A 14,906-nucleotide genomic window follows, 5' to 3' on the forward strand; every position below is an offset into this window, starting at 1 on the left:
AAAAAACGTTTAACAGGATCGAAGGCGGTGGCCTTAGCGGTACTTCAACTTAAGGGGCCGACAAAAAATTAACCGAAAGACAAATCGCTTACGCCCCCTCTGCCATTTTGATGTTCCGGGCTTCTTTCTTTGGTCAGCAGACCGACATAACAATTTAGTGTAACGATATCCGTACGGCACATGGGCACATAAATACCAAAGAGATATATGCACGCGAAAATAATTTAATTTATAACAAAGCTCAGTTGCAGGACATGCACCGTGGTACCAGGTGCTGAAAAGTAGTAATTATTCTATACCTTGAACTTAGTAAATCCTGAGAGTAAATATTTATTTTATAATTCTGGTATGAAATTTCCTTCGCATCTATAATTACACAGATATTCTACCCTCCCATCTCAAGCATTTTCCGATTATTCCCATGGCTCTGGCTCCACTGTCTCGTGTTTCAATGCGAAATTTGACGATGGCCACACAACAAATAAGCTGGAGAATCTGGACAGAAGGCCCCCTCGAAACCGGAGGCCACACAGAAGAGGCGGATCCGAAAGCCCCGAATTGGAGCCCCAAAAAATGAGAATTAATATGAAATGCTCTTGGGCTGGCCAAGCTCTGAGCTGGGCTCAACGAAAATAAAAGAGGAAAAAAGCTGAGGCTCAGCTGTCAGGCTGGGTCAATGGAAAATTAATTAAAAACCCAGCCCATCCGCTCAACGAGGAAAGTAACTAGAGAAATGGCTCATTACAATAATTACGAATATGAGTGTACACATGTACATATATACTCGTATACAAATGGGAATACCAAATGCCAAATGCGAGGAGGAGTGACTCAATCTACGTGCACTGCACAACAAAACCGAGAAGTGCGCGAAGAAGGCCTAGAACAAGTCCCACAAATTGATTGCCCAGAGTGGAGCATGGAGAATTGACCCACTGTGGCCGAGACTGTGGCCATGGAGAATTGGTATAACTGCGCTTTGCTCGGCTAACTGTGGCAAGACCTCATTCCAGATACAAAACGCCGCTTGGCACGCTCTCACCTCTCCGTTCTTCGTTCTTGGTTCTCGGATCTCGATTCTCGATTCTCAGCTCTCGATTCTTGGCTCTCAATTCTGCAGCTTCGATTAGCAGCGATTCAATTTGCTAAAAAGGCCCCCAAAGGCAGCTCCAAGCCAAATAGCCAAGCAGCCACTTGGCCAATTTGTTTATTTACTGTAACGTTTATCAAGTGAGAGTTCCAATTAGAGTTAGCAGGGCGCTTTCCCCGTCAATGAACTGAAAATTCATTGTGAAAGAACTTAAGCTGGGGGAACTAAGAAAATGGAATGGATATTAAAAGCTAAAAGGAATACAACTTATTTTAATGTAGTTCTATAAAAGTATACTAAAATTAAGATTCATCTATATTTCCACTTTATCTGTAGGTTTATTCCTACCATAAATAAAAGCTAGGTTTATAATCTCTAAGTCGTAAATGCTGCTGTAAATCTTATCACAGCCCAGAATCCGGCCACTGATGCAAATATTTACATGTAAGACTCGATAAGGCACGATATAGAGAATAGTGTAAACTCATGAACTCCGTTGAAAACGCATATTTGCTAGAGATAAATGTAAGATAAATGCTTTGTTTTAAGCCAGGCAGATGGCAGAGGGAAATCCGAGGGGATTTTCATGAAAATGAGTTCCAGTTACTTTGGAATTTCCTCGGTCCTAGGCTGCTGCATCCCATTTCCATGGGCAACGCCCCTGCCCGGAAGCTTTCATCTGGCGGTGTTGCAACTGGGTAAATGCAGCTACTTTTACTTTAGACCAATCTCCAGCTCATTTTTTTTTTATTCGGAGCTCTGCTTGCATAAGATATTTGTACCAGGCCGAGTGGGGTACGGGCATAGATGCATGGATACACGCCCCAAATAAACCACTAAACCGGTGACACTGCGCCACTCCGCCTCCGCAGCACACTTCCCCATGTCCAAGCAGCTCCGTCGGCTCCAGCCACTCCAGTCCGCGGCAAGTTGGGGCCCGTGAGCCGCTAATTCAAACAAATTGCAGCATAAATGCATTATAAAAGGCAGAGGAGCTGCATCGGGCGACACAGTGTGACAGTAATAATGTCACTCGCAGTCAGAAGTGGACGATGGGGAGGGGCTGGGCTTGGGGTCTGATATGGATATGGGTATGGATATAGGTGGAATAGGGAATACCGAAGCGTGAATGCCAGTGATAAATTAGCTAGCTTCAGCGGACTGGCCATGTGTGGGCACCGCACAGTGGTTATTATTGCTTATTAGGATACAATGAATAAATAAATAAGTTAATATATATCTAATGCATAACTAGTGTTTTAAGTTTAATTCTTTTCCTAAAAGTACTTATCAATCCAAACTGAACTGCATTAATTGCCTAACGCTGTAGCATGAAAGAGATTTACGACATGTTTAGAAATACAATAAGACCCCATGACGCATTGGAAAACCGCTCCCAAAATCAAAAAAGGAATCACGCTGATTTTGAGATCGCTTCATCGGGTCAGTGAACTGCAATGGACCAGAATTTGTTGTGCCCCTTGCTGTTAATTGATTGTTCTACTCCATTTGATAAGCTCTCGGCAATTGCTCATTTGTGGCACAATCGCAGCACTCATGGTAATAGTTAATTACACTGCCGATCTGGCCCACTGTGCCGCATTGCCACTTGGAAGATGCAACTACAACTGCAACGCGGTGGCAGACAAGCAAGTGTTTTGTTGTAGTCGCTGCTGCTGCAGCTAATTTGATTAATGATAAGCCCGGCTTAACTGACGACGATTGTGATTCATTATGTGCGCACAAGCCGGCACACTTAGCACAGCAGATACAAATGCAGATACATCGCTGGTCGGCGGTACGCTAGGGGAAACGCTTAATATCTATCTATCTATCTATCAGTAGCGAATTTTCATTAAATAGATTAGGGGCTGCCAAACCAAACCAAAACCGAGGCCAATCGGAGAAGGAACCTCACTCTATTGCGACGAACAACAAGTGGTCGTTGTAATGCGAACATTGGATCGCACTTTGATGCGTAATGGTAGCCACAATTGAATCCACTCTATGTGTATGCTATCTACGAGATACAATTTCGCTGCTTTTGATTACATGCAATGAGCCATTTCCTCTACAGCTCACTGAGTGCCCGACTGACTCTAAATGCATAAAACATACGTACATGGATGGTCTTCGGGCCATCCAGCGTTTTGTTATTGCACCTCATTTGGTCCGAAACAGAACGCTGGCTATATTGCACTGGAAGTGGCTGCATGTGGCAACTTAAGTAGTCTATAAAGTGGCAGAACAGAAATATGTAATTAGACTCTGCCAGGGATCTGGGTTGGACATGATTAAAACTTGAGTTCCTCCAGGCTGGTTAAGGCAAGAAAGTTACGAGCCTCAAAAACTGGATGGAACTTGTAACGAGCAACCAATCTTATCAGAAGAATCTCATCAATATATGATATCATATCATCAATATATGATATCATATCATCAATATATGATATTAATACAAAACAACATATTATCTAATGCAGAACTCAGGCCAACAGCAACCAATTTTCATTCTTTATTGAATAGTATACCCTGTGTTTTTGGGGGCTTTATTCTCAAGGTGTTGATTTGTATTATCCCGATTAAAGAATTTCTTAGCTGTTTTAGTGTTACTGCTGGCAAAGTAAATTGAACTATAGTATAAGGGCATACTATCCGGCCTTTCTGGCCTTTTCGGCCTCCTTGTCGGCCTTCTCCTTTTCCTTCTCCTTCTCCTTCTGCGCCTTTTCACGTTCCTTGCGCGCCTTTTCGCGGGCTTTCTCGCGCTCCGCCTCCTCCTTCTCGAGCTGCGCCTCCTTCTCCTTCCGCTTCTTTTCGCGCTCCTTGTCTCTTTCGGCCTTGACCTTGGCCTTCTCCTTCCGGATCTTCTCGCGCTCCTTCTCCTGCTCCTCCAGCCGCTTCAGTTCGTCCTTCTCCCACAGCTCAAAGGCCTCGCGCTCGGCAGCCAGGTGCTGCAGCTCATCCAGCTCGGCGTCTGTGATGCCGCCGTCCATGTCGCGCTGCATCAGGTCCACCTCCCTCTCCATGGCCTCCTTGGCTCGGCGACGCCGTATGCCCAGCTCCCTGGCCTCCACTGCGTCCTGGTGGCGCTCCTCGCGCGCCTCCTTCTCCTCCCGCCGGCGCTCCTCTTCAATCTCAAAGTCCTCCATCTCGTCCTCGTTGTACGGATACTCGGGAATGGACCAATTCAGACAGAGGATACCTGAGATTAAATGGTACAGAACGCAGAAAACAAGAGTTGCTATTCCCACCTGAAGACAAGGCATAGCCCAATGTTCCACCTGCTGCCAGGACACCGGAGAAGAGGATGAGGTTATAGCGGCTGTTCTTGGCCGACCAGGCCTTCATAAAGTCGCCCTCCGGCTTTGGGCAGTCACTGAGCACCGCGTGCGTGCCACCACTGGCAAAGTAGCCCGGCTTGCGTTTCATATCCTTGTCGCCACCCGGACACTTGGGTGGTGGCTTGGTGGACGGCGGTGGCGGCGGTTTGGCCTTGACCGCTTTTGCTGGCGCAGGAGGCGTCTTAGCGGCCATTTGCTGAGAAACAGTGTTGTGGATCAACATCTGGCCAAAGCGAACTGGGGGTTTGGAAGGGTTTTATTCTACGTTGAAGCGAGTTCCTAATCCAGAACTTCTTCGAACGGAGGCTTTTACTTACACCCCCTCTGGAGCCGCTCTTTGGTGGCTATAAAAAATCGGGACATGGTACTTGCGCTTCACTTCCCTTCTCTGGACCTTTGTGGTCTTGGGAAAACTTTGATTTTCTTGGCCAAGTGTTTGCCTTCTAAAATATAAAATTTTTTACGCGTCACAAACTTAAAAATCCCAATTTGATGTCAATATCAAATGTTCCTGAATTCAGCCACCACAATCTACAATCGTGTTCTAAGGATCTGTATAAAAACACGATTTTGTGCTTCAGTTTGATCTTGTAAGATATAAGAACTGCATACTTTCCATATAAAAGTTCGTCTGCATAAGAAATTGTAATAATTTGGAAGACCATTTATAAAGGTAATTTAGAATACTTCCAAAGTATTGCCAGAACCCCAAATCAGTTAACCCGAGTTCCCGAAAAAATGCAGTGAACCAGTTTTTAGCTGACTGCACTTGGCTGGTGATAACAAGCCAGATACACAAGCGTACAACTAGAAAATCGTGTACGATAATTTACACAACGGTTTTCGTGTAAAACACAAAAGCCCGGTCGATAAGAACAAGATACATAACCCCGGACTAGAATAGAGTAGAATAGAGTAGAGCAGAGTGAAGTAGGGGGCACCCAGAGTGACCCAGAATAGCCAGAGCTGGGAACCCACACCCCATTAGCATGTTTCGGAAAGAGAATTTCACGGAAATTTATGATGCCCAAAAAAGAACACACCTCGGAGAAGGTGTCACGTGCGCTGTCAAAAATCGGTTGCTCGAGACGAATGCATAATACAGAGTGGACCGTCGGACAGTTGGACAGTCGGCCAGACTCGAAAAGTGGTTTGCCGATAAAGAAGTTAAGGCTAATCGCAGAATGCGGTCAACAAACTGGTTCTTTCGATCCGAACCAACAAGTGGGTGGACGTCGCTGAGTGGGTGAAATGCAATTGGAACCATGAAAATATATAGTTTATTCCGTAACCAATCATTGGAGCACACAAATCAACGAAGTGTTCGCATTGCTCCCCGCTTGTAGAGACGCTTCCTCCTCTTGTTATCCCGGCGGATGGCCACTATCGCAATGAACATGAATCCCAGATAGACGACGGCGGTCACAAAGCACCGGGTGGACACGTATTTGAAGGCCTCGTCTGCCTCCTCCTTGAATCTCTCCATACTGTTGAACTGGTGCTCCAAGGGCAACGACTCCAGGAGCATCAGTGACTGGACGTAGAAGAAAACGCCCAGCAGATTCAGCATTATGAAGCCCCAGGAGCTCATGAACAGGCAGAACAGACAGCATGTGCGACCACAAAACATTTTCAGCTCTCTCTTCAATTCTATCCGAACTTTGTGCGACAGTGTAGGCGAGTGTTGCTCTGACCGCAACAGGTGCCAAGTTTAAGTCGACTTCGAAAGCGAAACCGTAATCGGAATGTATTGGACCACATACGAGTACTATACATGTATCTATGTATCTACATATGAACATAGGTTCGTACACAAGTACAACCTTGTGCGATTTCAGCGGCATTAGATCACAGTGGTCAGAGTGGTCGGATTATGGAGTTCACGTACCCGTGCCTCTCGCTTTCGACAGCGTTGCGATTGGGTTTGTTCAACTCGAAATGGCTTAGTTTCGATCTTAGCCAATGATGGACAGCGGACAGAGCCAGTCTTCTATACCATTTGCATGCATATGTGAATGATATATGTATGTCCCTAGTAGCAGTTCAAGTTGCGGTCAGAACGCAGAGCTGAATTCAAGAATAATTCATTACAATATAATGGCTGCATTTAGTTCTGCGTATTTATATCACAAGTGAATTTTGCAGAACTCAATGTAGGCCATCCCAAGTAGCTTTAAAGCTGATTCATTAAAGGGCAGCCTCTGATTTGCATTCCCCTAGTGAATCATGCGGAAGATTTTGCATTCAAAATAGCCAAGCAAATAATTAGCACAACTTACCGTGAGTTGATGTTCTTAATAAATCCGCAGAGCCACAAAATTTTTGCCTCACTTGCAAAGGAGAAGCAGCAGAAGAATTCACAATAAAGTTTTTTTTACCAGTTTCTTGAAACTCCGTTACAAAACATCAAGTTGTTGTGAAAATTCGTAAGTCGTTTTCGCGGTTGCTAAACTTTTTTTACACTATGTTGTTTTATTAACGTTTCCTTTATGGTGTTTGTTTATGCGATTTGTCGTTAGTTTTTTGGGGTTACTAGACACGATTAGAGAAATATCAAGAATTGAGAAAATTAAACTTAATTGATAAATTATTTTGTATTTTTTCAGCACATGTTGCAACTTAAGACAAAATGCCTCAGCTCCAAGTGAGTAAATATGTTTCTCTGGTAACTTAAGCTGCGGATTTCGTAGAGCCCCAGAAAATGGGGGTCAAGTCCATTAGGCTAAAACCCGATCTCCAAGCGAAAGACCTTGACATTAGGGCGTTTGCTTACTGAACTTGGCTAAATCTTAAGTGTCTCGAATTCCCTTTGCGCAAATCAATCAACTTGTCATTATCTGTATTTCCCTTATGAAAGCACAGAAAAAAATAAAAAAAGATCATTACATTTTTATTTAAACTACAGTTTATTATAACAAAATAAGATAAGAAATGTTACGATTTTTTTAAAAGCTTTCTACTGATCTATAATTTTTAGAATTTAATTTAATTCCAAAGAATATTTGACTACGAGAGAATATTTTCCAATAATTGACAGACGTCAAAATATTTTTCTTGGCTGATTATTTTTTCAGTGAGGGGTTTCAGTTACAGTTATATGTTTGTTATTTGCCTTATTTGCTTAGCACATTCTTCATTGCAACTGCACACACACTCGTTTTTGTTGTAAGCGCAATTATCAGTAAAAACATTCATATAAAAAAATGCAATTTCATCGAAAAAAAAGTGTTTAGCTTTCAGTTTAACTCTAGGCTTGAATTTGTTAGTGTCTTCACCGAATTTTATTTGTGCTTTATGAAAATATAATGTACACTCTGATAAGAAAATACATATTTGGTTGCTATTTATATGTTTCATATCACTTTATATTTGCACACTTCATACATTTACTGTGTCTCTCACGTTTTCGATTCGCTTTGGACATTTGTTGTTAAATTTGTTTGTTTCGCACTTTTGAACACTTCTCGATATTTAAAGATAACATGTTTTAATGAATTCGCTTATCGAAAACCGGTATGCAAATCCAAAAATCACCGCAACATATTCAAAACTATTCAATTGTATTTATCGAATTCTTCGTTCACCTTTACTTCGAGTTCTCAACTCCGATGCGACCGCCGCGCTACGAAAACAAAGATTGAGCACGAGTTGCCTTGCGATGTGGCTTAAATAGTTGGACGCTCTCGCTCTCTCCCCACTGGGTCTCCTCTCCCACAGAAGTGGCTCTCTGAGAGCAACAAGTGGGGGAATGTCTCCATCTCCGGTCTCCATCGCGCTCTTGCTGTTGCTGTTGTGGGTGTTAAATGCTGTAGAGAGAGAGAGAGAGAGTGAGAGTTGAAGAGGAAGAGATGAGAAGGGGATGTCGCGAGAGAGCATCATGGTGCATTAAGTGATAGTATGAAATAACATTTTTTTGTTTTTTGTTATTAACAAGAAGTGAGAATGTTAATTCGCTTTAAAAATTATTTCACGGTCTGCATTAATTATTGCAATTATGGTTGAAAATTTCCGCTTAATTGCATGCATTATGAGTGCACTCAGTAATCGAATAGGACAGCAAATACTTTGACCAAGTGGCATAATCGAGTCAGTCACTCAATTTGCTTCGCTTAATGTCATAGGTAAGAGGGCATGTGAAGGACAACTACTGCCCACAGCAGAGCCACCCACTGGAAAACCACCCACTTGTAAAACGCCTACCCATTGTTTCGGGTGGACATTCTGACTGCAGTCCGTTTGGCATTCAAATTTAGTGCAAAGGGCAAAGTGCCTGTTTCCCTCTTATCTGTCAATGTCAGGTGAAAAACTTTATAATATATACATATACATACATATGTATGGTGGCAATTCAGAAATAGAACTAGAAATCAATAAATTCAGATTATATTATTAATATTAAAATACAAATACTTTACACGGAGTTACTTGCCAAACCAATCATGCAGAAAATAAGACAGAAAAGAGTATTCCTGATTCCTAGCAGTGTAATGTCGGTGGTCTGTTCATATTCTGCTCTTTTGTCAAACACTTTCCTTAGTTAATGCCTCCCACTCGTCGGCCAATTAAAGCCACACTTTTATGGCGAATTAATCGTGCCCGCTCAGAGCCATTTAAGCCTTATTAAAAGCAGATCTACGAGCGATTCTGTTCCAATCTGTACGCTACCGAATTGGCCAAATCCGCTTAATAGCTGGCTCTAAAAGGCCGGCAATTGATGTGGGACTGAAGCGAACTATCGATTACCAGTTTGGGCTAACAAAAGTTTTCGCATCGCGGATTTCCGCTCCCAAGCTACTACAGTTTCCAAGCTATCCCCCATCGATCATCAAGTGGCGTCTCAGATCAGAATAAGGTCATTCGATACCGCCGCCAGGATGGGAAAAAGGGGTTAGCTCCCGAGTCTGCCGATTAGCATGTTAGTCCAACGGTTCGCGGCGGCTGTTTAAGGTCTATAATTAAGCGACATAAACTTGGGTATTAGGCGCTAAATACACAGAAACACACACAAAAAAACAAGTAAAGTAAACCGCTCGAGTGGGAGACTGATAAAGGAGGGGGAGGAGGTGCGCCTCTTCTCGATTTGCATAACTGTTCGTTTAGGCCCAGAAGTCGGGGGATATGGATATGCCATGGCTCTTGCTTTGGGTTTGGGCCTGGTTATGGGTGTTGGTATGGGTTTGGGTATGGGTTTGGGTTTGGGTATGGGTATTGGTATTGCTATTGGTATATGGGCTGCATTCGAAAAACAGACGGACGGCATATGAAAACGGAGGCAAACACAAGCACACGCACACGCACACACCTGAATTTACCTGGCCACTGCACCTGTCCACATAAGCGACCTCATCGTTGGGCTTTCATTTGCTGCTAAGAAAGGGTAAACAGCGCGCGTTGCTACTTATCCGCAGAAAGTAGTAGTACTTTGAAACAAGACATTGTCCATTAGTAATCAATAAAGCACTTTTCAAGTCACAAATAGTTTTTACTTACCAAAAATGGCTAACTTCTTCCTTATATCAACTAAAAGGCAAGGCAAGACGTCTATCAACTACTTAATAGAAATCGAAAAGAATTGTAATCAGTACTTAAAGATTGGAAAATTTAAAAATAATTTAAAATGATAAAAGCATCAGGGCATTTGAAGTTCGTCAGTGGTCGCGTCAAGTTTTACTTTCTTCATTCCGTTTTCCCCCCGTAAAAACACAAAAGAATTTCCATCAATAATGTCAATAGTGGTGCTGCAACAACAACATTAACACCGCCATAACAACAAAAGCAATGGCAACAACACCTAGACACTCCTCTTGGCTGTTGCCTTCGGATTCTTCTAGCTCTTCTGCGGCCAAAGACGAATTATGGCCATTAAAGCTGCTTGGGGTTTTAAGTTATTAGGCAACTTGAATTTCAAACTGCACTTGACAAACGCACAAGTAAAGAAAAACAATCTCAAATGCGCAGTCAGTCACACAAATGCAGTGGATTTAATCACATAATAATCTAGGCTTAAAAGTTGATTTAATCAATGCGATTCGCAAAATAGGGTAGCAATCTTCCACAAAACGGGCTTAAAATGGGATTTAAGGTCAGTGAAGTCAGCGAAGTCCATTCCATCACCCACTTGCTCACCTGTTGAATTTTAGGGGAGCATTTAACCCCTTTAAATCGCCGACACCCCAATGCTGTGTTCATTGCATTGCTCATACGTCATTAGCTTCAGTGACTTTGATCTATATTTATTTGAGTCTCTGGGTCTTTTTCTATGGAAATGCTGCGAAGGACAATCGATAAAATAAGGTAGAGTTGGATGGAATGATAGCGAGACTTAAATTGCTCGTTGCATATGATTCAAAATCATTTCAATTTTAAATATTTTGATATATTTTTATAAAGGTGCTTTAGATTACCATAAGAACTGCCAACATTTCTTTCTGGACATGTACCATATTTTCCATTTGAAGCTGTTCAAGAATTAAGGGTTTCTTTATTCCCTATCTGCAAATTTTTAATAATGTCTAGTATTTTCATTATAATAGAATTATCTTCTTAATTATGTTTACATATTATTATTTTAAAGTAAAATACATTAAACATAAACTATACATGTCACGTCCAATTTCCTCCGTTACGCCATCTGTTGGCTAAGAAATTTGAGCAGACCATCTGTTAGATGGCGCCACTTACCCGAGCTTGTCTTTAAGCTGAGACAACTAAAAAGCTAGTTTAAAATTAAAGCTTAATTTAAACCCGTTTGAATCGAGCACTAAAAAAATAATAAATTGGAATATGTTTTATTTTATTAAATATTATTTCCTAATGATGCTATTTAACGTGTACAAAAATCCATAGGCAGGATCGTTAACATCCATAAGCTTTCCTTCATTTGACCAGTCCGCTTCATCTTGACCATTACCATGGCTATAACCATTTCACAACCGACCGCCTCGATGCAGTCATCCCATAAATACACCACTTACTACCAATTCCCGTTGAGGAAAAACAAACAAGAAGGCGACAAAATGGCCAGCTGTCCGTGGAGTAGAAACTGTCAATGGTTTGCAGTCAGTTGGGATTGCTAAATGAAAATTGGACTCGAAATACACCAAGAAAAATATGGCATCCAAAGGCCCATACCATATCTATCATCAAAGCATAAATTAGATTATTTGGTGCAGGCTTAAAATGTTATCCAATTCCTAGTGTATTTAATAAATCATACATTTTGATACAAATCCACCAAAGTTTGTTCGGTGCATTTCAAAAGACTCCCAGTCACGTCAGAAACAAGGCTCTAAGTTTTTCAGCTTCCAAAGCTGAACTCCAAATCCATTTCCATGTCTACCACGATTCATTCATTAATTCAGCCAAAGCGTCATAAATGCCACGCGGTTTTTATTTGGTTTTTCAGGCCGGTTAAATTCGTCGTTTGTTTTTGATTTAATTAAGCAGCGTTTTTCCATTTTGCAATGTTTTTCTCGGCCGTTCCGCGAAGCATTTGCAAGTCAAATGCAGCGGCGTTAATTAATTGAATGGATCGAAAAATAACGCATACGCAGCGTGCGCCGCAAGGAATTCCGCGCTTGCGATTCCATTGGGCAATCGCTTTGAATTCTCTCATCCATTCTGTGGCCAGTGGCTAATCAGGTCCGTCATCCAAAATTTCGCGGCATTTTGCACCCATTTTGGAGCACACGCCGCCCGATCACCAAATGCGGCTAAAGACTCGCCATTCGATTGGAGCCATAAAAACAAAGACGCAGATCGAACGGCTGATCGCCTTAAATCGGCATTTAGTATGTGGCAATTTGGCATTCGAGTTTGCCACCCTTCTGATCCACCGACCGATTGCTGGAAAATTGCTTTCCACCTGGCCAAAATGTGGGGCAGTGGCTGGGAAATCTTTTATTTATGAAGCCAGGCGACACACCGGCCACAACACCGATCTGTCCGCATCTGTCCGCATCGAATTGGACATGGAACACTTGTTTGGCAGTCGCCGGCCACCGGCAACAATTGCTCCTATTGACTTAATATTTGCTAATAGATTTCACATAAATCACATTCCACTGTCGTGATTTATGCATGAACTGCGATCGCAGGTGACTCTCCGTCTCTTTCGCGCCGTCCAGTGCTGTCTTTTTCTCATTGTGCTAAGATTTTGTCTTGAGAGAAACTCCACTGAAGTGCTGCAAGTTGTATGCGCTAATCTGAGGCTTTATATTTTCCAAACTTTTGCTTGGAATGCTTATTTTAAATATTTTATATGATCAGAAAAATATATGTAATTTATTTCCTTAGGAACCGATCACATCTATATTTTAAGAGAATTAATGATCTAATCATTACTCATGCCACCTTTAATCCAAGATAAGGATTGTCCGTTGTAAGCTCGAGCATTCTCAACAATTTGTAGCACTATTAATTTTATGATGACCCAATGTCATACCCCCACCCCACATCAAGGCGGCCGTAAAAAAATCCCACGAACTGCCAGATGCTGAACCGGCAACTTCAGCCGACCAAGTCGATGGATCGATGGAGAGCTGGAGCTGGAACTGTAGCTGGAGCTGGCGAACTGGGGCCTCCACTCGATCCAAGCCCCCTCTCCACGCACGAGTGTCCTCGAGACGAGACGGCGTGGCTGCGGCTGCGGCTGAAATCACCCATCCAATATGGTCAAATGTGGCACGCAGCGGCATTCGTGGCACGATAAAGATAATTATGAAGCTCGCCTAAATATTTCGACCAGAGGGGATTGCTTGGTGTTTGCTTATTTGGCAATCGTTCATTATGCAATTTGAAGAGAATTTCCCAGCCCCACGCCGAGAATTGTTTCGAGAATACTCAAACATAGCAGCGAAAACAATTAGACGGCATTCTCCGTTGGATAATTAAGTTGTTAGTGGCAAGGCTGCGTGTTTTCGAGGGGCGTGTCACCTGCTGCTGTGCCCAAATTGGCCAGCTAATCAGCGATTTCAATTAGCGTGCGCTTTCCAAATTCGAGCCACAATTGCACCCCCAGTGGTAAGGCCGCCTTTCCTGCGACTCCTTAGCCGGCAAGTGGTCTGCCTTCGGATCGCAGCTCCCAGCACCCAGCTTCCAACTCCCAGCTCCAGTTCAGGTTGCGTCATCCGCGTTTTGGGGGCTCTCCGATCCGAGTTGCGTCTACGAGAATTGCAGTTTCACTGCAGCCGAGATACTTCACAAATTGGTGCTGCTTGGCCCGCTTTGTTGACTGCTGCTGTCTGCTGACTGTTTGTCCGTCCGAGGCTCAGATCGAAATCTAGTCAAGATCTGTCCGCTCGGTCAGCTGTCCACCTGTCCTCCGGTCCGCAGTCCGCAGTCCGCAGCTCGCAGTCCGCTCGAGAGTGCAAGTGCGAGTGCGAGTGCGTGGTCTGCCATCGAGGGGTATAAAAGTAACGCAATGCACACAGTCCACTTATAGTTGCAATTCTTCCTCCAAGCCAAGTGATTCGTTATCCAGCGCTAGCATGAAACTTCTGGTGAGTGGATACAGCTTAGGATCAGGATTATCAGATACAGCCATTGGCATTGACTGGTTTCGAAAGGATATCCTCGTTTTGCTAACAGGACTAAAGACATAACCAACTAGATTTCTTAAATCTAATATGAATTTGCTAGATCAAAAGGAGTAGCATGAATATTTGGTTTCTCACTTACCCCACCAGATCCTCACCTCTCTGCTGGCTGTGGCCACTGCTGCTCCTGGACTCCTCGACTACGGACACTCGGCTCCGGACTACAGCTACGCCCATGCCGCTCCTGCCATCACATATGCAGCTGCAGCACCAGTCATTAAGTCCTACGCTGCTCCTGCCATCACCTATGCGGCTCCAGCTCCATTGATCAAGTCCTATGCCGCTCCAGCCATCAGCTACGCCCATGCTGCTCCTGCCATCAGCTACGCCGCTCCCACGGTGGTCAAGTCCTATGCTGCTCCTGTGGCAGTCAAGGTGGCAGCTCCGGCCACCAGCTACTCGCACTTCAGCTCGGTAAGATCGGTGTCATATTGATTCATTGGCAATGTACTTTATTCTCATTTAAACTTACAATATCTTTTGTATTGACAGGTTGTTTCCCACGCCACGCCCATTGTGAAGTCGTACGCTGCGCCTGCCATCACTTATGCTGCTTCAGCTCCGGTGATCAAGTCCTATGCCGCCCCAGCAATTAGCTACGCCCATGCCGCTCCAGCCATCAGCTACGCTGCTCCCACGGTGGTCAAGTCCTATGCGGCTCCAGCCATCAGCTATGCAGCTCCTGCTCTGGTGAAGTCCTACGCTGCACCGGCCCTGTCCCTGGGTGGATATGGATATCACTAAGCTCCGATACCAAAACACTCCAAATCCAAATCGATCCCAGTTCGGAGTTGGAGCATTGGAAGCAGTTAACTGCGTGGAGTCGCAGCAGCCGAGCACGTTTTCCCACTTTTCCAATCTGTAGTCGCAAAATCTTCA

The 14,906-nt window shown here is 43.6% G+C and overlaps 4 protein-coding genes across 6 annotated transcripts in view; 1 reads left to right on the forward strand and 3 right to left on the reverse strand.

Annotated features, from left to right (window-relative positions):
* Nucleotides 1-8,115, reverse strand: part of LOC120444291 (box A-binding factor) — a 37,040-nt gene extending 28,925 nt beyond the window's left edge. The window contains exons 1-2 of one of the 3 annotated variants that reach the window (XM_039623812.1): nucleotides 8,016-8,115; nucleotides 6,711-6,963 (exon numbers count right to left, since the gene is read on the reverse strand). The gene's annotated coding sequence lies outside the window, so the exon portion shown is untranslated. Of the gene's footprint in view, nucleotides 1-6,710; nucleotides 6,964-7,815 lie in introns of all 3 variants that reach the window. The other 2 variants (XM_039623809.1, XM_039623810.1) reach the window with 2 other exon arrangements.
* Nucleotides 3,564-4,934, reverse strand: LOC120444295 (histone-lysine N-methyltransferase, H3 lysine-79 specific). The gene is made up of 3 exons (XM_039623815.2): nucleotides 4,749-4,934; nucleotides 4,342-4,668; nucleotides 3,564-4,292 (listed from the first exon to the last, which is right to left on the reverse strand). Exons 1-3 carry the CDS (start codon nucleotides 4,792-4,794, stop codon nucleotides 3,742-3,744), a joined length of 924 nt encoding a protein of 307 aa, XP_039479749.1. The 5' UTR covers nucleotides 4,795-4,934; the 3' UTR covers nucleotides 3,564-3,741.
* Nucleotides 5,706-6,133, reverse strand: LOC120444298 (ribonuclease kappa-B). Its single transcript, XM_039623819.2, has one exon. It carries the CDS (start codon nucleotides 6,059-6,061, stop codon nucleotides 5,744-5,746), a length of 318 nt encoding a protein of 105 aa, XP_039479753.1. The 5' UTR covers nucleotides 6,062-6,133; the 3' UTR covers nucleotides 5,706-5,743.
* Nucleotides 8,116-12,673: 4,558 nt separating the features above from the next.
* LOC120444297 (cuticle protein 16.5) lies at nucleotides 12,674-14,845 on the forward strand. Its single transcript, XM_039623817.2, has 3 exons — nucleotides 12,674-13,931; nucleotides 14,118-14,441; nucleotides 14,520-14,845. Exons 1-3 carry the CDS (start codon nucleotides 13,920-13,922, stop codon nucleotides 14,769-14,771), a joined length of 588 nt encoding a protein of 195 aa, XP_039479751.1. The 5' UTR covers nucleotides 12,674-13,919; the 3' UTR covers nucleotides 14,772-14,845.
* Nucleotides 14,846-14,906: the final 61 nt, after the last annotated feature.

This window comes from Drosophila santomea, chromosome 2R, assembly GCF_016746245.2.
Source record: "Drosophila santomea strain STO CAGO 1482 chromosome 2R, Prin_Dsan_1.1, whole genome shotgun sequence".
Classification (NCBI taxonomy): Eukaryota; Metazoa; Arthropoda; class Insecta; order Diptera; family Drosophilidae; genus Drosophila; species Drosophila santomea.